This window comes from Rhincodon typus, chromosome 11, assembly GCF_021869965.1.
Source record: "Rhincodon typus isolate 14 chromosome 11, sRhiTyp1.1, whole genome shotgun sequence".
NCBI classification, from domain to species: Eukaryota; Metazoa; Chordata; class Chondrichthyes; order Orectolobiformes; family Rhincodontidae; genus Rhincodon; species Rhincodon typus.
In genome coordinates this window covers 57,317,322-57,343,416 of record NC_063342.1, presented here as the reverse complement: position 1 = coordinate 57,343,416, position 26,095 = coordinate 57,317,322, and the positions used below count along the sequence as shown (strand labels likewise).

At 41.1% G+C, this 26,095-nt stretch overlaps 1 protein-coding gene and 1 long non-coding RNA gene across 15 annotated transcripts in view; one reads left to right on the top strand and one right to left on the bottom strand.

The window, feature by feature from the left end:
• The first annotated feature begins 575 nt into the window (after positions 1–575).
• The window catches only part of LOC125484476, a 54,246-nt gene continuing 28,726 nt past the window's right edge, over positions 576–26,095 (top strand). For 2 of the 12 annotated variants that reach the window (XR_007263313.1, XR_007263322.1), the window contains exons 1-3: positions 576–687; positions 6,999–7,975; positions 18,618–25,488. This is a non-coding gene — a long non-coding RNA (uncharacterized LOC125484476). Of the gene's footprint in view, positions 688–850; positions 1,543–1,662; positions 1,861–2,296; positions 2,571–4,849; positions 4,981–6,998; positions 7,976–18,617; positions 25,489–26,095 lie in introns of those variants that run through there. The other 10 variants (XR_007263323.1, XR_007263315.1, XR_007263319.1 and 7 more) reach the window with 10 other exon arrangements.
• LOC109933410 (map3k7 C-terminal like) overlaps positions 13,974–26,095 on the bottom strand; it is a 70,468-nt gene continuing 58,346 nt past the window's right edge. For all 3 annotated transcript variants that reach the window (XM_048603348.1, XM_048603349.1, XM_048603347.1), the window contains one exon: positions 13,974–15,227. In XM_048603348.1, the coding sequence (XP_048459305.1) occupies positions 15,047–15,227 (181 nt within the window). In that variant the 3' untranslated portion in view covers positions 13,974–15,046. The remainder of the gene's footprint in view (positions 15,228–26,095) is intronic.

The window sequence follows — 26,095 nt, the reverse complement described above, 5'->3', positions numbered from 1 at the left end:
TTTAAGTTTGGGGCGGGGGGGGGGAGGTGGTGGAAGTCAGGCTCCGGGAGGCTTTTCGGGGAAGACGGAGGATCCTAGGCTCAATGCGACAGCCTGACCCACAGCGGCGCTCACAGGGTCCGGGAGCCGCTGCAGTTGCCGCGGTGGTGCTGTATGTGCGTGTGTGTGTGAGAGAGAGAGAGAGAGAGAGAGAGAGAGAGCCGGAGCGGCCCGGCCCATTCCCAAAGCACCAGCCCCTCCGGCAGTCACAGCAGTGACGGCCACCCCACCCCAACCGAACCCACTCCAACATACTCCCTCACCTTATACACATGCCGCCAAAAAGACACTCAAACACTAGGCTCTCTCTAACTGTGACCCAGGTTCCTCACTCACCGCCGATCGGGCTCGATTTTCTTCCTTTTTTCCCCCACACAGGCTCCAACCGTCCACTGCCCGCCCCCTCACGTGACCACACCAAACACCACGGCGGAGGGGCGGGAACTGTCGGAGCCCCGCCTCCCACCCATCGCGTCCGGCCCAGTCGACGGACCTTTCACTTGACGCTGCACGCCCATTGGTCGCGGGTCGACTGCCGTAAAATCGTGGCCCCGCCCCCGGAATTCGCCGGCTGGGTGATGTCATCGTCCACCAGAGAGTCGAGGAAACTTGGCCGAGGGGAAGGGAGAGAGAGAGAGAGGAGAAAGTGTGAGTGGGGAACGGAGAGCGAGCTGGGACGGAACAGGGGGAGTGTAAATGGGGCAGTGGAAAGGGAGGTGGAGTGTGGAAAGCACAGGGAGTGGAAAGAGAGGGGGAAACTGGGTGGGGGGAGTGGAAAGAGATGGGGTAGAGTGTGGGTGGGGAGGGTGAAAAGGGAGGGGAGAGCGTGGGTTGGGGGACGTGAGTGAGTGGGAGAGAGAAAGAGGGATTGGTGAGAGATGGTGGAAAGATCGTAATGAAGCGGATTGAGAGAAATGGGCTGAGATTGGGGAGCAGAAAGAAAGGGAGCAGACAGAAGGGGGTGGAGAGACTAGGGGAGTGGAGAGTGGATGACAGAAAAGGGGTGAGAGTGGGGAATAGAGAGGGGCGAGGGAGAAAGGGACGGAGATATTGGGAGAGGGGAAAGAGAGAACATGAGGAATGGTGGAAAGATATAACATGGAGAGAGGAGGAATGGTATAGAGAGGACTGAGAGAGAGGGAGGGAACAGAGAAAGGGAGACAGACGGGGGGGCGGTGGTGATTGACGACAGGAGAGAGAAAAATGAAGTGAGAGATGGTGAAAAGACAAGATGGAGAGAAGGAAGAGGGATGGTGAAACGAGGGGTAGGAGGAGGACTGGATGAAGGGAAGGTGAGAAGGGAGAGAGAAGGAAGAAACGATAATCGCATCTCAGTTTTACAGTTAACGGAAAAAATTGAATACATCTGAAAGTGTGATCTCTCAGTTTGATAACAAATCTCAATTTCCCACACGTAGCAGGTTGATAACAATCAACTGATTTGTTTTTGTGATGAAAGGGTAAATGGACAAAATTTCAGCCATATTTAACTCAAAATGTAAGGTATATTTCTCCTATAGATACTGTCAGATCTGAGTTTAGTTCATTTTTTAAAATTTCGGATTTCCAACATTTGTATTTTGCTTCTATGTTATTGATGTTTTTAATGTTAATTTGGAAAAGAAATCGGTCTGGAAACAATTCCCCAGGTCTTCAAATAGTGCATGGGATCTTTTATGAAAGGGCAACAGTGAGCCTCGGTTTTAAAGTTTCATTGCAAGGTTGGTATCTGGGATGGTGCAACGGTCCGCCAGTACTTCAGTAAAGTGACAACCTGGATTTTTACCAAGTCTGCAGTGAGACTTGAACTCTAATTCAGAGGTGAGAGAGCAACCAACTGAACCCCGACTGACTGAATTTGGAATGGTGAGATGGAAGGGGGGAATAGGCGAATGTAATGAGGATTTGGGGAGAACAAACAAGAAGGAGGTGTGGAAAGACGATTTGGTTGTGAATGGACCCAGTGTTCTGTCACTCCGCCCAGTGAGCGCCAGTTTAACAGCGTGCTGATGGTAGCTTATACCTTTGTTTCTGTTTCACTTAAAAACTGGAGAATTGCAGCAGGCGGAACCGAATAGCTGCTATTAATCAAAAGTCAAAAAGTACACAGAGTCTGCTAATGCCTGGGGATTTGAGATTTTTGTTTGGGACATAGGTACGCTGGTTATAACAGTAAATGATCGGATCATGTGGATTGCAAGTGACAGAAAGATGTCAGCATTAAGCTGCTGGATACGCCTCTCTTTCATTCATACAGATCGATTGAGATTTCATACGTGGAGCGATTAGGACAAAGCTCGTGTAATTTCAATGTGGGAGTGTGTACCGTACAAAGCTCCAATTGCTGAAAACGCTATATTCAGGTCCAAAAGCCAGTTGAGCCACTGCCCTGATACCGGGTAGGATTTTCTTTCACAGAAGTGAAATGTACTTTGACGTGTGATCATTGGGATCGTTTAACGTCTCATTTCTCAACTGATTCACACGAGCATGTCGTGAAAGATTATACTCAAAAGAGCAACAACAACCGGGTATGTCACTTAGTGTAAGGTACTAACGCCAGCCAAAACTGCGTAACTGATTTACAAACCACAATACCTCTTGTTAAATCACGATACCTTTTTTTTCATTAAACTACGCACAGAACCCTCATAAAATCGTTTGTTATTTCAAAAGGCCTTCAATACTGGACATCACAATGACAGTCAGGATAACAGAGACTTAGAACAAAACAACTATAGCACAGAGGAGCTAATCAGCCCGTCAAATCTATGCCAATTCCTTCAAAGAGCAACCAGCTTGTCCCACTCCCTTACTCTTTTCTCATATCAATATAGATTTTTTTCTTCAACTATTCATCTAATTCTCTTTTAAAACCTGTATCAGCCCGTACATTAGTGTATTAGTGTGTTATTTTCCATTTTTTGCTCCACTGACACCTGGGATCCTTCTAGGAGCTGGGTGCAAGGGACAACACTGCATGTGGTCAAAGCTTCAGCCTTATCTCTGTGCGATGTGGCCTGGGCAAACAGTGGTAGATAGCAGAATGAAGCAGCGGGGCTGCATAAAGGAATGTATCTCTTTGGACCTTACTTGTATTTTATTGGGTGTTTTATCACACATCACCTGGTTAGCAGCCTCAGTCTCATCCTCATTGTTAGAACAGGTTTTCTGGTCCACCATGTTCTTATTGTTCAATGCCCTCCCCTCTGAAAACTCAGGTTGTGCAGTGCATGATTTGCTGGATGTTTGCTGGGGCATAGTGAAGTGATCCACCAGAACAATTAACGTCCCTCATCGCATCTTCAAGGAAGCAAAGGTTTGCTTGATGGTACTGCAACTTTCCCTTGGCAGATGTTGGATAACGCCATGGGTTCCCCACAGATAGGAATAACCATCTCTTCAGTAGGTAGCCCTTTTCTCCAAGTTTCCACTCCTGGAAGCAAAGTGGGGACAAAGCTGAGTGTAAGTAAGTGTGTGTGATGGTTGCTTCCTGTGAATTTTTTTTTTTCGGCCCTAATTGTTTTTTTCAAATAAAGAGCACATGAACAAGGAACAGGTGAGATGGAGCTTCACCTGCATCTCCTCCAATCTCGTCTATTGCATCTGGTGCTCCCAGTGTGGTCCTTTCTACGTCGGTGATGCCAAACATAGACTAGGTGACCATTTCGCCGAGCAACTCCGCCTGGCCCATAACAGCCAACCTAACCTCCCGGTCACTGCCCATTCAACTCCCCACCCCACTCCCCTTCCGACATGTCCGTCCTTGGCCTCCCCAGTGTCTCAGAGACTCGGAATGCAAATTTGAAGAACAACACTTTATCTTCCACCTGGGCACCCTACAGCCCAGAGGACTCAACATTGAGTTCTCTAATTTCAAATAACCTTCCCACCCATCACCCACCTCGTCTTCCAGTGCCACCTCCTCCCTTCCATTCCACCTTCTGACCCTCCCTTCCAGCCACCAACTGGATTCATACCTCCCATTAACCAACCAGGTCATACCTACCATCAGTGTCCACCTATCACCACCATTCCGCTCCATCCCCCCATCTCTTTAGCTGCAGTTCCACCTACCCCCACATCCAGTCCTGAGGAAGGGTAATACCTGAAACATTGACTGCTCTTTTCCTCCAGATATTGCCTGACCTGCTGTGTTCTTCCAGCCTCTTGTTTGTCAGCCAGATTCTGTACTGCCTAATTCTATGATCCTGTGAGTGGATATTTTCCTCCAATGGGGGATCCTGGAAGAGAGGAGGGGGTGAGACCATGAGACTAGAACCGTGTAGTATAAAGGGTTAATGACGATGATGGTGTCAGATCACATCTTTCTGGAATTTGGGGACAGATGGTTCTGGTGGAGTTTGGCTAAGTTCTGTCCTGTAATTAATGTCAATAATCAGTCCGTGCTCACTAGCTGCACCCAGGTGCTGTCCAGCTCTTTACTGAAGACAACCAGAACCCAGTTGTGATAACAATGCAAGCCAAACCATTTAGCAATAAATCCAGGAGCAAAGTCACTGACAAAAATTGCTCAAAATATGATGCACTATCCCCTTAATGGCAACACATCCTGGTGGTCCATTTAGATAGGTTTACACAAAGATTTTGGTCATAAAAGTCCTGCAGATGACAGAAATCTGAAACAATAACTGAAAAGTGCTGGAGAAACTCTGTGGGCCTGGCAGCATCTGTGGAGAGTGAAACAGAGTTAATGTCCAGCCTGACTTACTTTTTCATATTGACAGATTTACAGTCTGCTCATTTGCTTTTGTGGGTGAGAGCTGAACTTTCAATCTTTGCTTCTCAGACCTTGTTTTTGATGGGAGATCATCTTCAATGTCATTACTTGAAAGACAGAGGAGAAGTTGAATATTAATTCAGAGTGGAACGTCGCTCCCCTCCTTCAGACTCTGTCATAAGACTGGCTGCATGGAGAGTGTGCGTTATATCTACAACTTCTGGTTTCCTGAGAAAGTGCTGATTTTGTATTGAGTCCATGATTTAATCCTGGAATGTCCCATTGACTCCCAATATTGAGAGAGGATGAGGTTTGGTATGGTAAAATCGCCATAGTCCCAGAGGCTGCTCTCTCTTTAGAGACAGACAACTGGTGGTGGTTTAACCTGAGGGTCAACATTCCTCAGGTGACAGAGAGGTTGAGAAGGAGAGTCCTTCACTGTAACCTCAGCCGGGTTGGGAATTGAACCCACTCTGTTGGCATTGCACTGTGTCACAAACATATTTGGTAATGATGTCCTAACAGCAGCAATGCTGACTGGCACTGACATAATACACAGCTTGCTTGGATACAAAGCTGAAGGGTGGAGATACCTGTAAAATTAATTCCTAGCATGTATCAGAAACTTTATGAGAAATCAAATCAAATCAAAGTTATGTTGGGGGTACAGTTTGCCATTAAGCTGCTTGATTGTGTTTGTGCAGGAACTCAAGTGAAAGATGACACACAAACTAACTAACCATGCCTCCTATATTCACATCCGAATCATTTATATATTTGATGAAAAGCAGTCGACCCAGCACTGATCCTTGCAGCACACCACTGTTCACAGGCCTCCAGTCTGAAAAACAACCCTCCAGTACCCTCTGTCTCCTACCTTCAAGCCAATTTTATATCCAAATGGCTAGCTCTCCCCATATTCCATGTGGTCTGTCCTTGCTAACCAGTCTTGCAGAACCTTGTCAAACACTTTACTAATGTCTCTATAGACAATGTCCACTGCTCTGCCTTCATCAATCTTCTTGGTCACTTCTTCAAAAACTCAAGCAAGTTGGTGAGACACGATTTCCCACACTCAAAGCCATGTTGACTAACTCTAATCAGTCCTTGTCTTTCCAAATACATGTAAGTCCTGTCCTTCAGGATCCCCTCCAACAACTTACCCACCACTGATGTCAGGTTCACCTGATTTTTCCTTACAGGATGTTGGAGAGGCCACTTTTAGAATTCTGCGTATAATTCTGGTTGCCCTTCTAAAGGAAGGATGTTGTGAAACTTGAAAGGATGCATAAAAGATTTAAAAGGATGTTGCTGAGGTTGGAGGGTTTGAGCTACAGGGAGAGGCTGGGGCTATTTTCTCTGGAGCATTGGGGGCTGATGATTGAACTTAGAGGCTTATAAAATCATGAGGGGCATGGATAGGGTGATTTGTCAAGGTCTTTTTCCCAGGGTAGGGGAATCCAAAACTAGAGGGGATAGGCATAAGGTGAGAGGGGAAAGATTTAAAAGGACCTGAGAGGTAGCTTTTTGATGCAGATGGTGGTGCATGCATGGAATGAGCTGCCAGAGGAAGTGGTGGAGATAAGCACAATTACAGCATCTAAAAGACATCTGGATGGGTAAATGAATAGGAAGGGTTTGGAGAGATATGGGCCAAATTTTGGCAAATACGACTAGGTCAGATTGGGATATCTGGTTGGCATGGGCGAGTTGGACTTGAAGGGTCTGTTTCCATGCTGTGTGACTCTATGACTTTATGACTGTAAGAGTAGGTCACTCAGCTCTTTCAGTCTGCTCTACCATTCAATAAGATCATGGCTGATCTTAACCACAACTCTATATTCCTGCATAGCTCTGATAATCTTTCAGCCCCTTGGTAATCCATTGGTAATCAATATGAAAAAAAAACAAACACACAAATTGCTGGAAAAAAATCAGGTCTGGCAGCATCCGTGGAGAGAAACCAGAGTTAATGTTTTGGGTCCAGTGACCCTTCTTCAGAACGATACCTGTAAAGTTAACTCTGATTTATCTCCTCAGATGCTGCCAGACCTGTCGAGTATTTTCAGCAACTTCTGTTTTTGTTTTTCTTTCTGATTTCCAACATCATAGTTCTTTCAGTTTTTTGGTAATCAACATGACTCTTCATCTGTATGACACTAGCTGAAGAAGCATTCATATTGGACTTAAAATGTTAACTCTGTTTCTCTCTCCACAGGTGCTACCAGACCTGCAGTGAAATGAGAACACTTTGGCCAGTGGGTTATTCCTAAAGGCAAAAAGCTAGGCTCATGATGTTTACAGCACAGAAGGAGGCTATTCAGTCATGTGTCCACACAGGTCAACAAAGATCTGACTACACCAACCTCATTTTCAAGCTGTTGACCCATGGACCGGGAGGCTATGGTAATGCAAGTGAATATCTAAATGCTGCTTCAATATTGCAAAAAATTCTAACTCATCCACCTTTCAGAAAGTAAGTTCCAGATTCCCACCATGCTGTGTGTGAATAAAATACTCCACAAGTCTCCTCTTAGCCTTCTACTTCTTACCTTAAATCAATGCTCCCTGGTTATTGGCTCCATTACTAATGGAACTAAGTGTCCCTTTGTACCCCTCTTAATCTATATATCTATATCAGGTTCCCTCTCAACCTACGTTGCTTAAAATATAAAGCCACTATCTTTTTATTTTTCTAAATTTTGAATGTGGACTGAAATGGGAAAAACACCTTTTTAGAAAAAACAAGGATTGTAGAAGGGGTTGCTGAACTGTTTACAAAGCAAGTGACCAGCGCTTATTCTAAGTGCTGTTTACAGTCCTGCTTGTTCAAGCATTGGGGGATGTTTAGTTGCAGGTGTATTGGCACCAAGGAGTGTACAAAATGAGATTCGGCCAACAACAAGTTGATTAGCCTGTGGAGTGACAAAGAGTTGTCAATGACACAGGCCTTCTGCCTGTTAGCAACTATGTGATTGGTTCCCAGCTAGCTGATCAGATTCGAGGTGTAAACAAAATGGCCAGAAGCCTTTGGACCAACGTCTCCTTTAGCAGCTCCAAGGTTCCATGCACAGTGAAAATCTTTGGCACACTGTATTGACTGTCAATTCTGGAAGTTGCTAATGCACACGGGCCTCAGAGACTCATGTGACCAGGAAGAAAATTAAAGGAAAAGTGCTTTGGACCTCCTAAAGGGTAGGTGGTGTCTTTTTTCTGCTGTGAGAAACACCTAAAGCCTGAAGAAAGCCCATTTACTTTGACTCATCAGTTGCTGTAAGCCATTGTTTTTAACTAATAACTCAGAGACTTTATAAGCTGTGAACCAATTGCTCTGTGCTTTCCGTAAGCCAGTGAAAGTGCTTGGAGAAGGGAGACTGAGAAGCAACAGTTCCTGGCAAGTCAAAATAATGATCTCAGCTAACCCTGTGGATAGGGATCATTTTTATAATTCATTCACAAGTAGGGTACTGACTAGGGCAGCATTTATTGCCATCCCTAATTGCTCAGAGGATAGTTAAGAGTCAACCACATTGCTGTGGGTTTGGAGTCACATGTAGACCAGACCAGGTGAGGATGGCAGTTTCCTTCCCTAAAGGACATTACTGAACCAGATGGGTTCTTCTAACAATCAACAATGGATTCATGGTCATCATTAGACTCTTAATTCCAGATATTTATTGAATTCAAATTCTACATTGAACTGCATTCCCTATTTTCTCTCCACCTGAAACACTAGATTGTTTCATGTATGTGTGTCTACATGTGTAGGCATTGTTTTATAAATTGACTACAATTTTAACTATGTCAATAGTTCATAGTTGTATACCTGTAGGTAGAATCTCTTCATTTGTCATAAATAGTCACTTACGTTAAGTGCAGAAATCTGATCCATGCTTTTTGTTAACTTGATTCTAAAAGGGAATCTTACATACTTTGATAAAATCTTTAACTTTTGTGACAACTCTGGGAATAGTGGGGCCTGATTTTAAGTGTATTAACCCAGTGAAGTGTGACACAAAGAAAGCAATCCCAAACAATTCAAAATCTTTCCTTGTAGTTTTGACCTTTAAGCCCAGGAGGCATCTTGGCAAATTTCTTCTGCACCCTCCGGAGTGTAAGCACATCCTTCCCATAATGTGGTTAACAGAACTGTAAATAATATTCCAGCTGTGGCCTTAACCAATATTTTATACAGTCCCAGCATAGCATCTTTGCTCTTGTATTCTATGCCTTGGATACAGCATAGAATGTTATGGAGTTTGTTGCTCAGCTGTTCTGGCACATATCTTCAAGTCAACAATCAATCACAATTGCCTTTGAAGTCTTGCAGACGGAACATGCTCAGTAAATACATATTGGGACGTCTTTCAAAGGAACAAATAGGTTTCATCCTGAACTCAACAAGAGTGTTTTTTTTTCAGAAATGTCAGATTGGCTGTACAGCTTGTTCTTAGCAAACATTCCCCACAACTCAGCTTGTATTAGCAAGCTTTCTTCCAAGTGAACCAGTGAAACAAAAACCTCTCCAAGCCAGAGATAGTAGGAAGAGTCTAGGCCCGAAACGTCAGCCTCTCTGCTCCTATGATGCTGCTTGGCCTGCTGTGTTCATCCAGCCCTGCACCTTGTTGTCTCGACCTCTCCAAGCCAGTTGATTTTCAAAATAGCCCAACAGGGTTCTACAACAAGGCAAATAGTTATCACCAATCTTGTCATTTACAAGAAACTTTGTTTAAAAAAATCTCCAATGTCTAAAGTGCATTTTCAATGACCTCTTTTAAAGAAACCACTCCAGCTATTTCTACAAAACTTGAAGTAAAGAAATTTTCCAAACCTAATCACCACCCTTTAACATTCAATGATGTTACCATCAGTGAATCCCCCATTATCAACAACTTGGGGTTTACCATTGACCAGAAACTCAACTGGACTCATCAGATAAACATAGTGGCTACAACAGCAGGTCAGAGGCTAGGAATACTGCAGCAAGTAACTCAACTCCTGACTCCCTTAAGTCTGTCTACCATCCACAAGACACAAGTCAAGAGTGTGATGGAATACTCTCCACTTGCCTGATGAGTACAGCTCCAACAACATTCAAGAGTCTTGACACTATCCAGGACAAATTAGCTCACTTGATTGACACCACATCTACAAGTATCTATTCCCTACACTAGTGATGTTCAGTAGCACCAGTGTGTACTATTTACAAGATGCACTGCAGAGATTCACTAAAGATCCTTATACAACACCTTCCAAACCCGTGACCACACCCATCTAGAAGGACAAAGGCAGCAGATACATGGGAACATCACCATGTGCAAGTTCCCCTCCAAGCTACTCACCATCTTGACTTGGAAATATATTGCTATTCCTTCATTGTTGCTGGGACAAAATCCTGGAATTCCCTCCCTAATGGCATTGTGGGTCAACCTGCAGCATACGGACTGCAGAGGTTCAAGAAGGCAGCTCACCACCACCTTCTCAAAGGCAACTAGAAACAAATAAATGCTGGCCAGTCAGCGAGGTCCATGTCCCATGAGGAATAAATAAAAGTCCTCCAAAGAATGTTAAATATAAAACATTTTCTTAACACTTCCACCCCTTGTTTTATTGTAAAATGTTAATAAAGCAAAAAAAATTAAAAATTGAGACATTTGCTCTTTGCATGTAACATTTTTAATCACCTATGATGACTATTCAGTGCTTAGACAATTCAAACAAGATTACTTTCTTGACAAAGCACTGACAATTACATACTTTTTTCCTACAATGTGAATAATCTTTAAAAGACAAGGTTGTAATAACAAACTCCATGAATGTAGTCTGACATTTTGGTTCTTGGAGTTTTCCACAAATGCTAGGGCTTGTGATCAGCATTTGCCAACATCTGTCTGTGGCACAATAGATGTATACTTCAAAATGTTTGACAGCCAGTATTAATACCAGGGTTTCTTTTTCTACCATAGAGTATTTCTTCTCATGTGGATTAGTTTCCTAGTAAAGAATCTAGTAGCTTATTAGGCCTCAGAAGTATCAAAACATTTCTCATAAATTACTTTAAAAATATAATTTTGTTTGTTAGGCAGATGTACCAAACAAGTCGCATGCAGAAAGATCCCATAAACAGCAATGAACTAAATGGCTTTTTAATCTGTTTCTCACATTCTGTTTTGAGGGAAGTAAATTGGTCCATTCTTTGAATACTGCAATAAGATCATGATTGCCTACCTGGATAGGCAGACAAGACTTTGGTTCCACGCTTCATCTGAAGGTCAAGAAATTAAACTGAGATCCTACCTTCCCATTTACTTAGCAGGTTACACCAGTTCCCAATTTTACAAATTGATAACTGGTCATTTCCACCATCTAGATGGAAATGTTCCCACCTGTTCTAGCACCAGTGCAAACAGCTGAACTTTCTGGCTCAAAGCCATGCTGTTGAGTTTTCATTGGGCCAGTGACAGGATATTTTCCATGAAAATACTGCCTTTAAGATTTGCCTATTGTGTGAATCATAGCAAATCTGTATGCTTGCTAGCTCAAATTACAATTCAAAATTTCTTCATCACAGTACCCTTTTAACAGCAGTCACAGTAAAGAAACTTGCAGATTTAAATTTACTTCCCGGTTAACAAATATAAATGTATACATGAGTGGCAACTGTCTGACCAAACACTTTTCACTAGCTCTCAAACAGTAAGAAAGCATCAAAAATGCCTTCATTGGCAATTCCCCTTAAAAAATGATTCTGATATTTCCTCCTAAATTTTGTAATCAGCTGAAAGTTTAGTCAGAAGATTGCAGCCATGCCTTTGGTCCGCTGACTGTGCAAATATTTCTGGTATTAGTCATTTTTTATGATATGGATGAACTTCTTTGCTGAGACTGAAGTCAGAAATCAAGATTTAAAGGCTTAAACAGCAGACATGGTTTGGATATTGGCCAGCTTCTTCAGAGAAATAAGGAGAGGGGCTTCATACCCCTGGTCAGGTAGAGCACAATATGGAGAGAAAGTTAAAAGGGAGCAGGACACTTATCTTCTGCCTGCAATTTCAGTTGGAGGCACCAAGAACAACACCAAAATACATATTTGGAACAAGATGAAATTGAGTATTTGATTGTCATATATCCACTGGTGTAAGTGGAAATCTATGATTTTGCTGATGGGCTGAAACCAGTGAGTGGAGAATCAATTTATCCCCGTAAAGTTAGTTATTTTGTCTCCACTCCACAAATTATGTATAGGCTCCTTTCCTGCACATTTGGACTTTTCCCTTCTTCCTAAGGAGCTGACCATCCCAGAACATTCATTTACTTGAGACCAGGCAACAAATTCTGACACAAAATCAGACATTTATGAAGAAACTTTTCAGATCTGGCAGCATCTGTGAAGAGAAAACAAAGTTAATGTTTCAGGCCAGTGACCCTTTGTCATAACTAGATAGTAACTAGGAAAAGGTGGAATGTGTGCTGAAGATGGGATGGGGGGGCATGGGTGGAGAGATAAAGGAGTAAACAATAGGTGGAGACAGACCCCGGAGGGAGAGAAGGGCAGTTAGGCTGGTAAGCCAGGAAGACAGAGAAGCTGATACTAGGGACTGTAAGTAGATGAAAATGGGTTGGCTGTGATGAAAGCAGTCCATATGATGACAAGACCTGGGTTGTGAGGGTGGATAAAGGACATGGGACAAGTTGCTCAGGCCCTAAAATTATTACTCGATATTGAGTCCTGAAGGTTTGAGGGTCCCCAAGTGGAAAATGAGATGCTGTTCTTCCAGCTTGTGCTGAACCTCACTGGAGCACTGCAGCAGGCCCATGGCAGAGATGTCGGCCAGGAAACTTGGTGGTATGTTGAAGTGGCAGACTGAACATAGGTGTTCCGCAAAATGGCCATGCAGTCTGCATTTTATCTCCCCTGTGTAGATGAGACCACATTGTGAGTAACAAATATAGTAGACTAGGTTGGGTGAAGTGCAAGTAAATTGCTGCTTCATCTGGAAGGTGTGCCTGGAGCCTTGGATAGTGAGCAGGGTGGAAGTAAATGGGTAGATATTACACCTTTTGTGATTTGATTTTATTGTCACCGCTGACACCACTGCTTTTGAGAGATGGGTAACTGCTTTCTGAGATTTCCCAGCCGATTTGATTTTGAAAGCAGCCAAGAGCTTGTTAATGAGTCCCAGATATTAATGGAAACTGGACTTCCCATTGCTGCTCCCTGATGGCCTACCTGTTCACATGGTTGCTCTTCAGCCTGGCGTTTGCAAGGAAGGAGAGATGTCTGTGTCTTGAAAGGGGCCTTTGAAATGGGATCACAGTGGGAAAAATTTTGGGAAGACCTGACTTAGTGCGGCTGTCTGCAAGCCATCATCATTTGGAAGTCCTGTCACTTGGTGAAACTATACAGTCCTCTCATGCTGCTGGTAGTTGTCAATATGAAGGAGATTAAATCATTCGCTTGAGCAAACAAAGCAATCATTCACTTGCTTTGAGTAACTGTATTCAGCTGTTTACCTTATGTTGCAGAGGTTTCCAGTGGTAACGTAATCAATTTGCAATTTGACAGTGATTAGCAGTGCCTGTGTAAGTGTTTGATTGCAGGTAAGTTTGGTTTATGCAACTCAAGACTGTAACTGCACTCCTTGTAAAAGAAAACTGCCACAGACCAATCCTCTGATAATTGGGAATATGTACAGCTTTACCTGAAAACTGTTGTGGGGAAACCATCTGGTTGGTGCAGTCCAGCATTTCGTTGTTGGTTATCCTGTAAAAGCAGTGCCTGGACAACTCTTGCAAAAAGTTTTTGATAATCCAAGCAGTAACAGGGTAAAAATATGAGACTTGACAGAAAAACAATCCTATATTTCTTCCAATCTTCTTATATGATTCATTAAATCTACTTCCACAATGCACTCTTAGGATTTAATATGGACAGATAAATGCAATCGTGCTATACACGCTTGAATGCTTGGAAATTGTGTGAGTAACTCTATGGTGTCATTTTGACCTTGTTTGCAATATACCTATCCACAAACTGACAAGCACTTCTGGTGCCTTATAAGAACAGAAAATTGGACACAAAACTGAAGATGTAGAGATTGAATGGCACTGATCTAGTTCCAGTTCCAAATGATTAGGCCCAATTTACACACGTTTATGATATATCATATAGTCAATAAATTACCTGTAAAAGTCATGTCACCACAAGTTTTATTAAAATTGTAGGTAACTGTACAACCATCTCAAATGATACAGTAACCACTGGAGACCAATTTTGAGTTTCTTATTAAAGTCTTTTGAGTATTTAACATCTTTTGCAGGTCTCACAATATATGTTATCCATCTCATAACAACTGTTAAAGAGGAGTTTCCATACACTGAAAAGTGATTTAATAAGCAATGGAAAATGATGAAAATATTCCACATATCACTGTGTTCTTTAGATAAAATGTGGTGTGATTACACCTTGTAAAACATGGTATCAGACTGCTACAGGTGTCCTCCAAGAAATAAAACATAACAACTGCTCAACTATATATGTATAAAAATGTAACAAGATCATAACTTTAATACACTGTACATTTGCACTTCTTGTACTGTGTATTCTTAAATGATTGAAAGAGTAAATATAGAAATTTTTGGATGTACACAATCTATAAAAGTACTGCATGTTTACTCATTCTGCAAGTGCAGATTTTCAATTTGCAAAGGACCAAAATGTAAAGAGAAACAAGGGTTTCAAGAATTGCTTTTGAAATCTCGAGCAAACAACTTTCACATTTTTGTTGCATGCATGCACTGTTGATTCAAAAAGTTGACTTTTGAAATAGATTTTAATATAACTGAATTTTAAAGAACTATATGTAAGAATTTTCTGCTTTGACGTATATATGGTTCTTTTACATTTTACTTGACCATTATACAAATGTTTTTTTCATGTTCTCAATTTGTTACAATCAAAAGCATTGCATTTAATATTTGCATGTTTACAACCTCAGGGGTTTTTAACCCCTTTTTTAGTGTATTCTTTTATACTAGCAAAATCGAAATGTTGCAGCATACCTTATACATATAGAAAGAAAACCTCATCTGGAAAAAACACTACAGCAATGCTGCAAATCAGCTTCCAGTAAATCAGTAAACTAGCAAGATGGTTTCTGCTCTCCTTACTGCAAACTCTTCCATTTGATTCAGTGAATCTCAAAGAAAATTCCATAGCTATTCCAGCATTCTGTATGTCATAAATGAAGGACTGCCTGTGTGGAGTCAGGAAGATCCCTGTTGCTGCTGCAGTAGCACCTGAAGTTTCTCTAGGTGTTCTCTACACTGTAAATGGTAGGTAGTCAGAGAGTGATTTTCTTCAGCAAGCTGCTGGTATTCCTGTGTTAGGTGTGTAGCATTCAGTTGATCCTTGTCATCTTGATCAAGTTCTGCAATCAGCTGTTTTCTGACAAAAAGCAGAAATATGAATACTGGAAAATACACACTTTCTAACAATTTATGCAATAGGTCACAATTGTTTGATTCTTCTCACTGTTTTGTGTTTTACTATAAAATATGATCATACTAATTGGTATTTTTTCATAGACACTAGCAGGTAATACTACCACGCACATTCAAATTGCTGCTGACTGTCCAAATAAAAACTTGGGCTGGTAGTTGGACATAGTTGTGATTGATAACTTCTTGCTGCTATTCACCAGGAAACATAAACAAAGACACCCAAAGTATACCCTTTTGCCAAACTTGTAATAGAATATGATATATTGCATAGGATTGTACCCAATTAATTTGTTTAAATGATAAATAGAAACAGAAAATGCGGAAATACTCAGCAAGTCAGGCAATCTCAAAAGAAAGAGAAAGGTTTAACAAAAACGGTGGGACATGCGTTATGATGAAAGGTAATCAACTTAAGGTGTTAACTTTATTTCTGGCTTCACTTATGCTACCTGACGTTCTGAACATTTTCCATGTTTTCTGTATTTATTGTAGATATCCAGCATTCCACTATTTTGCTTTTATTCGAATATTAACCCACTGGACAAATGAAAGCTTTATAATTTTCATAAATTCCAGTTTTGTGACCCATTAGAAAAGTTGAAACATTCTCTTAAGAGACCAGCTTCAGAAGACCACATAGCACCTCCAATAGTGGGACAATGAGGAGTCATTTAACAAGTTACAGTTTGGATCCAAGTATTAACTACCAGAAAGAAGGGCCTTAAATACTGGCGACTAAAGTTCAATCAACAATTTTACATGTGCCCCTTCTTATAAGCTTAATGATCCAGGAGAAATGGTAAGTTCCCAAGGACTACTCTCACCCTGCAGCTCACAAGCTGTTGAGTCACTATGGAAAACCACTGAAATAGAAAGGTGATACATAAAAGTTGACTTTTCTTTAATATGTTAAAGAAAGAAGCATTTGCATTTATATATCATGTTATCCTACCTTCAGGACATCACAACGTATTTTATATAAACATATAGATTAGGAACATGAGTAGGCCATTTATTCCCCCAGCCTGCTACTTTCAAAAAGATCATGGTCGATCTGATTAACCCTGATAACTATTGACTCCCTTGTTAGTCCAGAATTATCCACCTCTATCTGGGAAAGAGAGTTCCAAAGACTCCGGATTCACTGAGAGTAAACATAATTCTCCATATGTATATTTTAAATGGGAGACCCCTTTAACCAGCATCCTTCAGTTCTAATTCTTCCATAATGGGAACTATTCTTCCATTATCCACTCTGTCAAGTCCCCTCAGGATCTTATATATTTCAGCGGGATCATCTCTTATTCTTTAACCTCGAATGAATATGAGCAAACTCCATGCTGCTGCAATCTGAAAAGCGTGTCACAATCAGTCCTGTGGCTCCATAGGGCCCAGTCCAGGGGATAGTGCTGCCTTTGCCGTGACAGTGTAGTTCACCAAGTTAGTCTGATTGGTCTCCTCTATGTATATGGAGGAATTTAAACTAGTTCTGCAAATTGTTAGTGTAATAGGAACACAGCAAATTTTAGTAAAGAAAACAGGGCAGAGAGAATTCAGCCATGTTGAGTTCCGAAGCTGGATGGCCTCTACTTTAATGCTAGGAGTATTATAAGTAAGATACGTGAGTTCAGGGTGTGATTGCAATGTTGTTGTCATCACAGAGTCGGGGTTGAGGGATGGGGCAGGACTGATAACTCAACATTCTGGGGTATAGGACTGGGATTGCAGAGCGCATGTTTGTGCACGTCTCTCTCGCAGATTTCATGTTAGAAATTCCTCCATAAAACTCGAAACAACTCTGACTTAGCCAAAAAATTTATGATACAGCCCATGGCTACTATGATCGTGAGGAAAATCTAGATGGAAGGTCTATATCTGTTAAACTCCAGGGCTATTCTTCCACACCAAATCTGAGTAATATCACATTTGACAGTGTTAAATGCAGTCCTCAGCATTGACTCTTTCAGAACCCAACACCTTATATAAGGCATACAAACTAGCCTTTTTGAGATTCATGTACCAGGGCACCCAGATCCCTCTGCACTGCAGAGTTTTGCAATCTTTCTCTATTTAAATAATATGCTGCTTCTCTATCTTCCTACCAAAATAGACAACTTCACATTTGCTGTATTATTCTTCATCTCCCAATTTATACCGACTCATTTAACTTCACAATCAATGGGGTTGCTCTTAAAATGGTTTTTTTTTTATATAGGCAAACTGAAAGGTCTTTTTTTAACATAGCTAGGTCCTATGTATAGCAAGTTAATGATTCATCAAGTGATCTGTGTTTGATTAATGGAGGAATGTTGACATTCACATCAGGAAAACATTGTTATATTCTTCAAATTAAGAGTAGAACCTTTTACATCCAGTTGGGCAGGCAAACAGAGCCTTTAGTTTATATCCCATTTGTAAGACAGCACTTCCAAGAATTTAGCTTTCTCTTCGAACTGTGGTGAAGTGTGAGTCTAATTTGAGGGCCCCGAATCCATTTTATTATTAAATATGTGCATTTGCCATAAATACATTTACCTTAATAATTCTTAGCACACTAAGTCCAGTCTGTCACTCTATTTGTGTTATGAATTAAATTCACATAACTATGGCTTGGTCATTACTAAGGAATATGCATATTATAGTGTAGGTAACATTTTATAACTAGAATAAAATGGTTTGTACTGCAGCATTGTAAGTATTTTGAGGTTCTAAAAGTAAATTCATATAGGGGAAAAGATGAGTATTAAATAATGTGGAAAATCAAGCATCTTTATGTAAACTCCCAGATTAAAAGGGTCAAAGTTAAGTGTTCAGACGGTGTATTTATCTTGTTGTTACAAAGGACTGAAATGGTCACCAAATCTCTGAGAAGGAAGAATTTTTGTTACTTGTTTTCCGATTGATGCCCTTGAAAATCCCACTGTTGTACATTATGGTAAATATTTGTCCTGTTAGATAAGTCTGCAAGTACTGAGTCATGCTGCTTCATTCATTTTTCTGTCTGTCTGTGCAGATAAATGCATTAGCTGTTGCAAGGTTTGGCGTTCAACAATTATTTGAAGTGTTCCGTTCAGAGTTTTGTACATTCAAACACTAAACACTTGGTTAATAATAAAATTATAGTAGCTCACAGAACACAAGGTAATTCAGGAGCACAGTTAACACACTTGCAATTTAATACTTTCAAACTTTGATGAGTTGCTCAAGAACAAGATTGGTAATGATAAGAATGTCTCCATTTATTCATAATCATATTTAAACACTGACTTCTCTGTTAAGACATATACAACTGATATAAATTGTCACTGATACCCAAAAATCTATTTTAATACAGGATAAGGTGCTTCAAAAGATCCTCCTGCTCCTTGGGCTCAGAGTGTGAATCCAGCCGGAATTAATAAGACGGAAATTTACCACTCTACCGGTTGTAAAAAGCTTGTGGCAGATTTGAGTCTATAGCACAAAACTATCGCAACTTTCATACTTACGCTGCCACTCATGGAGAAAAGTGCCAGGAGGAGGCTGGTAGAAGAAATGAATGGATCCCAAATGACGAAGCAATGGCGATTTTCAGAATTGGAAGTAAAGTCACACCTATGGGACTGTTTGGAAGCAATTTCATTTTGCAACCAACTCGTGTTTCTCACATGGAAATGCTAATACTGGATGTCAAATGTTGCAAGGTGATTCCAATTCTCACTCAACTCTTCCACGTCGATACGTAACAGTATTTGCCCAAAGGTCTTGAAAAAAATCACCCAAGGTAATAAAAGGTGAGCATTTAAGTTACTGAGCAATCAAGTCTGGATGATCTGGAGTAAATATCAACAAACCCTGAGGTGGTATTCCAGTCATAATATACTGGTAATTCAACGCCTTCCCTCCATTTATATGGAATGAAAATATTACTTAGAAGACAATCAATTACAAAAGGCTTTCACTGTATGACAGCTGACACTGAGTAAACTATTGCAAGTGAAGTATTGGATAAGAAATTTGATCATGACCCAAATAACTTTGTTATGCGGAACAGATAGTTGGAATGACCATTCAACAAGTGCATATACATGGCTTCAAGACTAGTACATTACTTAAATATTGCTGTTTAATATATTTTTTCTAACCTACATACTTGTAAAACATGTATTTCAACTGAATTCATTGAAATCAGTTGAGAATTTTTCTGCATAAGACCTAACATGGTGAGTAACAATTATTACTTAGCCACAGATTCTGCAAAACAGCACAGGCAAGATTGTGGCTAGATTAGATATGTACTTCATGCAATGTAAACTGCAATTTTGACCCAGATTAAAAAAAAAATGCAAGATCATCTTGCCCTAGGGAACTCAAAAGTAATATCGGGATGAACCTAATGATGTTTTGGCTCGGTTTGAGTTCGATTACGTTTTATGGAGGGCTTTTTGCATGAGGCCAAGCAAATTCTCTTGTTTATCTGACCAAATGTGCCACATTAATTATTACCACACCCTTATGGTGGTTCTGACATCCAGTACCGGCCCCATCTTATCAGATGCTGTTCCCAGAACAAATTGGCACTCAGCAGATATCAAGGAATTACCGGCACATCTTGTACCTGCACCATCTATAAAGGCCTCGGAGATAGCAAGAACTGCAGATGCTGGAGTCAGAGGCAACACAGTGTGGAGCTGGAGGAATACAGCAGGCCAGGCAGCATCAGAGGAGCAGGAAAGTTGACGTTTCGGGTCCGCACCTTTCTTCATTTCTGAAGACCTGAAACGTCAGCTTTCCTACTCCTCTGATGCTGCCTGACCTGCTGTGTTCCTCCAGCTCCACACTGTGTTATCTTTAAAAACCTGTTGTGCACCCGGACAAGCACTGTGTGTCTGGAGCTGCCGCTGCATAGTCCCTGACATTTGCCTTGGATATGGCAGACAGGGGAAGATTGGTTCCCCACTTTGCTGGTAGTGTCCTGAAGATCCTGCTGGATGGGATGGTTCACAATTGGGACTTCCTCTTCCCCAGGATCAGCAGTGAGGCCACAACACCGGACTATGTCAGGCTGGCCCTAGGTCACCATCCAGGATAAAACATACTCAGCTGTCTGGAGGAATGACTAGCGCTATAGGAAGAAAGTCAATAATTCTGTCCACTGTGTATGTGCATCCAACTTCTCTCCAAAACCTCACACTTGCTCTATCCCTGCTCCTGTACCCACCTCCCACCAAGGCTCATACACTACCACTCTCACTATTGCCTGAAACACTTTCCCTCACTTGACTGTCACTCACTTCAATCCCTGCCACCATTAACCCTGCACCACCTCTATGCTGCCTATCCCTTCTTGGAATGCCTCCCCAACTACACCAGTTTTAACAGTTGTGCCTCCCATTTTCAACTCCCTCAATAGCTGCCGCTCTCTCATTGCTGGAAGAAACCATCCTCCAATAGGGCAGAAAAATGCAGGACAAGTGGTGGATTGTTCGACATTCAGCTCCTCTCCCCTTATGAGGAAAGCATCCTGACTCTGACTGCCTCGAGTGACTAGTCGACCAGTGCCAAGCCCCTGGAGTGGAATTGGAAACTGCCCTTGACTTACTGCACTGGGATCCCCCGAGCAAAGGTCATCTTCTTGACATGACTGAAACCTGCTAACAACTATGACAAGTTTCCTTCCTTTGTGTCTGCCCTTATCAGCAAGGTAAGACAGAAGTAATATGAGTCTGGTATCTGTGGCTGAGGAGCAAGGCATGACAAGGCAATGCAAGGCAGGGATACAGTGAGTATCGAGGTACTGTGAGTGAGTGCTGTGGCAGCAAGTGAAGAGCACAGAGATGCAGCCTGAGCTGGAAGTGTGTTGCTCAGTGCACAGTGTCCTTGCTGCAGCATTACAATGATAGCTGCTGGTGCAGCCTGAGATGCATCATTGAAGTGCAAACCATGCTGTAAGTAGATTAGAGATATGCCATGAGAATTCTAGAGGCTGGCACATATCGGATGCCAATGTCCATTGGTGTGGGATCCATGTGGCTTGTGCCCACGGCTGTGTGCCAAAAGATGTTCATGCCTGGTGCTCCAATCCAAAAATCACTCCAAGTAAGAATCAAACAGGTACCTACTCTGGTTTCCATATTGAGTTTCCACAACTTCTAACTTCTTTAATTAGTTTGGGAAGGTAGCAAACTGAATATTAATGAGGCGAGTTAGTCCATCAACCAGGTGTTTAACAGAAATAATGTCCCTTAATTGGTAACTCACTGCTGCCTAGAGAGAAAGCTGCCACGCTGCTTGTGAAAAGCATAAAGGTTGGCACAAGTTTCTCCCAAAGTCGATAAGGCCTTCGCCAGACTTCTCATCTGATTCTGCCACATTTCGCTATAGCCCATGTCGCTCAGACCCCTTATGAGACTCCACCAATGTTTCAAATATTAAAGACACACAAATTGTTAGTTTTCAAAGCCCTCCTTTTCATGTTTCCTTGGAGCATATATCATTAAAATCAAGAGATTAGATGAATTATCTGCACCCAGTGATAAATATTCCTGTCAATATAATCATTAGGTGAATGTTGGAACAGGCTTAGGTGATGTTCTATTCAACCTTAACCTTCCTTTTTCTGAAAGACATGGATTTTGCTGTGCGCATCCACACAGTAGGACTGCTGCGTTGAAAATCTCGCTTTCCTCTCTGTTTTCAAAATCTACTCAAACGTTTCTCTCAAAACAACCTTCTTCAGTTTTGTCTTCTTGTCGTTGAATAGTAGGAGTGTTTACAACAAAGAAGGATACCATTCAGACCATTCAGGCTTTTTTCTGATGAAGGGTCTAGGCCCGAAACGTCAGCCTCTCTGCTCCTATGATGCTGCTTGGCCTGCTGTGTTCATCCAGCCCTGCACCTTGTTGTCTCGGATTCTCCAGCATCTGCAGTTCCTACTATCTCTGATACCATTCAGACCATTGTGTCTGTACCAGCTCTCTGTTTGAGATACTCAGCTAATCCCACACCCCCGTATTTTCCCTGCAATTTGTTTTCTTTACATAATTACCAAATTTCCAATTGAAAGCCTCAGTTGAATGTGCCTCTACCACTACTCAATGCTTACTGTTTTATTTCTCACCACACTATTCTTCCAGACACCATTCTCTGAATAAAAAGCATTCATGAAATAGAACTTGCTGTTGTGTTGTACATCCAAACAACACCTATGTAAATGCATGTGAAGGCAAATTATTTACATGGGAAGAAAGCATGAGGTCATGCACCTTGGTAGGAAGAATAGAGGAATGGACTATTTTCTAGTGGAGAGGAAATTCAGAAATCTGAAGTGCAAAGCAACTTGGGAGTTCTAGCCCAGGATTCTCTCAAGGTAAACTTGCAGGTTGAGTCAGTAGATAGGAAGTAAAATACAATGTTGGCATTTATTTAGAGGACTAGAATATAAAAGCAGGGATGTACTTCTGAGGCTTTATAAAGCTCTGGTCAGACCACATTTACAGTATTGTGAGCAATTTGGGGCCCCATACCTCAGGAAGGATTTACTGGCCCTGGAGCAGGTCCAGAGGATGTTCACGAGAATCCCAGGAATGAAAGGCTTGAGATATGAGGAAGGTTTAAGGATATTGGGTCTATACTCGATGGAGTTTAGAAGGATGAGGGGGGGAATCTAACTGAAACTTACAGAATACTGAATGGCCTGGACAGAGTGGATGTTGGGAAGATATTTCCATTGGTAGCAGAGACTCGGATCCGAGGGCTCAGCCTTAGAGTAAAGGGAAGACCCTTTAGAATGGAGATAAGGAAAACCTTCTTCAGCCAGAGAGTGGTGAATCTATGGAATTCACTGCCGCAGATCATTAGGCTAGGTCATTAAGTATATTTAAGACAAAGATAGATAGGTTCTTGATTGTCAAGGGGATCAAGGGTTATGGGAGAATGCAGTTGAGAAACTTATCAGCCATGACTGAATGGCGGAGCAGACTCGATGGGCTGAATGGCCTATATTTTGCTCCTATGTCTTATGGTCTTATGGTCTTATTTTCTTTATTATGAAACCAATGATTGGCATAATTATACTTAAAGGAATAAGACATTCCTTTATTTTGTTTTCTATCACTCAGCTGCATTATTGTTAAAAATCTCACACAGGTAATCCCCAGCAACAATCCTCATGCAGGTTTTACAGTTCAGCTAAGGTAAAAATCTAATTTGTTTAATATCAGTGTCAGGCTCAGTCAGTTCTGATTCTGAAGGAATTAGGATCTCGCTGCCACGCAAAGATGTTAACCATTAAAGAGGAACCATATTCTATTAGAAAGTACTTACGATACAAAACACTTCCCCCTTGTACACTTGCATAATTCTGTTAAAAAGTTCTAATGATAGGAGAATTATAACTTTGATGTTGTATGGCAGTCTCAAAACATTAATGATTGTTCTCTGGTCTAAACAAAACCCACCTTCAAGTGCATTTTTGTAGGTGTTACCAGTACATGGACACAGAGTAAGGTAATTTCTTAAAAGCTCAAGATTTAAAGCATTACAGGGTAGACTTTCTGAACCCAGTCCCCAGTGGTGAACAGACAATGTTAAGAAGAGGTGATCTAGAGTAGTTGACACAGCACAATGGTACTCTGCCAGATCACTGTGTCAGCTGCAGTTCTAAGACTTTTATCCAGTCTTTATTTAAATGCAGGAAATTGGGCAGGCTCCCTTATGTGGGACAATTCTCCTCATTTGCTTTTCAATTGTGTATTGGCAACTATTTCCACTTCAAAGATAAATGGAAGATTTGTGCCTCAGTATCTGCTTTACATTTTATAAACTTCTAAGTATCCCATTCAATAACAGAACAGATCAGCTGAAAACCAGACATGTAGGGAACTTCATGAGAGTTTTGTTTTAAGATGGAACTTTAGTTAGTGAGTTTTATTTTGCATTTGCCCTATCCCAGCATCTGGTTGCATTGATGCTTGTATTAGAAACATAAAAAGTCACATTGCCAATGGGTTGAATGGCCTCCTCAATGCTGTATTATTCCATGATTTCATTCTCAAGTAATGACAGATGCACACGTTCATTCTAAGTTTTTAAAAATAAACAAAATTAGAAGGACATTTAGAAGAATTTTGATTTTCATCAACTGCCTGGTTTCAAAAAGGGCCCTGATGAAGAGACTTCCTCTTTATTAAAATTATATATTTTTACAATGTTTGTTTCAGTTCAGCTCTGGGAAACAGTCAGTCTCTGTATCACAATCCTTTTTTTCACAATATGCTGTCTGTCTAAGCTCATGTCTGAAACAGCCCAACAAGTACAAGTTCAATTACCATTCAGAAATGATGTCAGGAACATGGATGGGGCAGTGTCCAGATCAGTTTTAGGATCATATGCGCTACTTCCACTGTCTCAAACTCTCTGATCTGCTCATTTATCAGTCTTCAAACTTAATGACATTTTGTCCTGACATATCATATTTCAAGACAAGAGGTTTTACTTCACAAGTATTATAAGGTTAGTCTATGGTTTCTCATCACATATGTTAAGTGTATAAGATCTTCATGTTTCTATGAAGATAATTTTAATATAGTGTAAGGAATGGCTAAGGAATGGTCACAATGCCACAGAGTTAACAATGCATATCTCAAAAACTGTAACAAAAAATGCACAAACTATGTTTCTCCCACCATCTGCAGCTGTACTGAACTCCAAATTAGAAGCTAAACTTCAACAGAATAAAATTCCAAATCTCTAAAACACAAAGGTAGCATTACTGAAACAGTCAAAATTGTGTAAAAAAAACTGTTACTCTCACTATTACAAAATTGTTGGAATTGACGAAATACCTTAATATTTTTGAGGTCTGAATCCATCCTCTGCCACTGAAATTCAGTTTGGACTAGGAAAGCATTTGTTCCATAAAGAATTTATTTAATAATGTTTGGCAACATTTCAAAATGTAGGTCATGAAATCTGATGATGACACACCCGCTTTCAGGCATGAAACAGAAATTTAAGCCTCTGTTATGGCCAGAATGAAGCAGACATATTTACGGGCTGCAAATGTCCTATGCCATATTTGTATAATCAGTATTATTCCATTTTGGCACAAATATAACCATCTTGCACCTGTACAGGAGTGATGCAGTTGGTGGAGGCTTATTACTGTTTGACATCCACTGTACAAATTTGGATGCTGGTGCGTGCTGCAGATCATCACTAACAAGGTAAGTATGGAAACAATAATTGCTGAATGCAGAGCCAGGAGGAGTAGGCAAGGTCCTCTCAATCCCTCTAAAACCATTGGGCATGGCCTCAGTTTGCTGACTATGATAAATGTATTCTTGGAGGTGTCATCACATGACCTTCTCCATACCCTCCAGCTACTGATCAGCCAAAGCATTCATCCTTCTGACACATTCTCTTCCTACAACAAATGAGAAGCAAAAAGACACAGTACCAAATTCGATGATGCTGGACTGCAAGCCAATTTTTTTATTGTTCCTATTTCAATATTTCTACATCTGGCAAAGCAAGCCTTCTAAAGAAATGGAAGAAAATATCCTTTCAATGTCATTGTGATTTTTCTGTGGAACTGCACACAGCAGTGTCTTGGAGATTGATCCTTAATTCCGTGAAAGTCCAGGCCAACTCTACGACTTGATAATGCTGACACTATCTTTTCTCCTCCCCACAGAATGACCACCTTGACGTCTCATTTAAATGTCTGAATCATCCTTAACTCTCTTTCCCACGACCATTTATCCTACATTTTACTTTGGCTATTCTCTGAGATTCATTAGTAAACTGTCTGGAGATGTCTAGAATATGTCC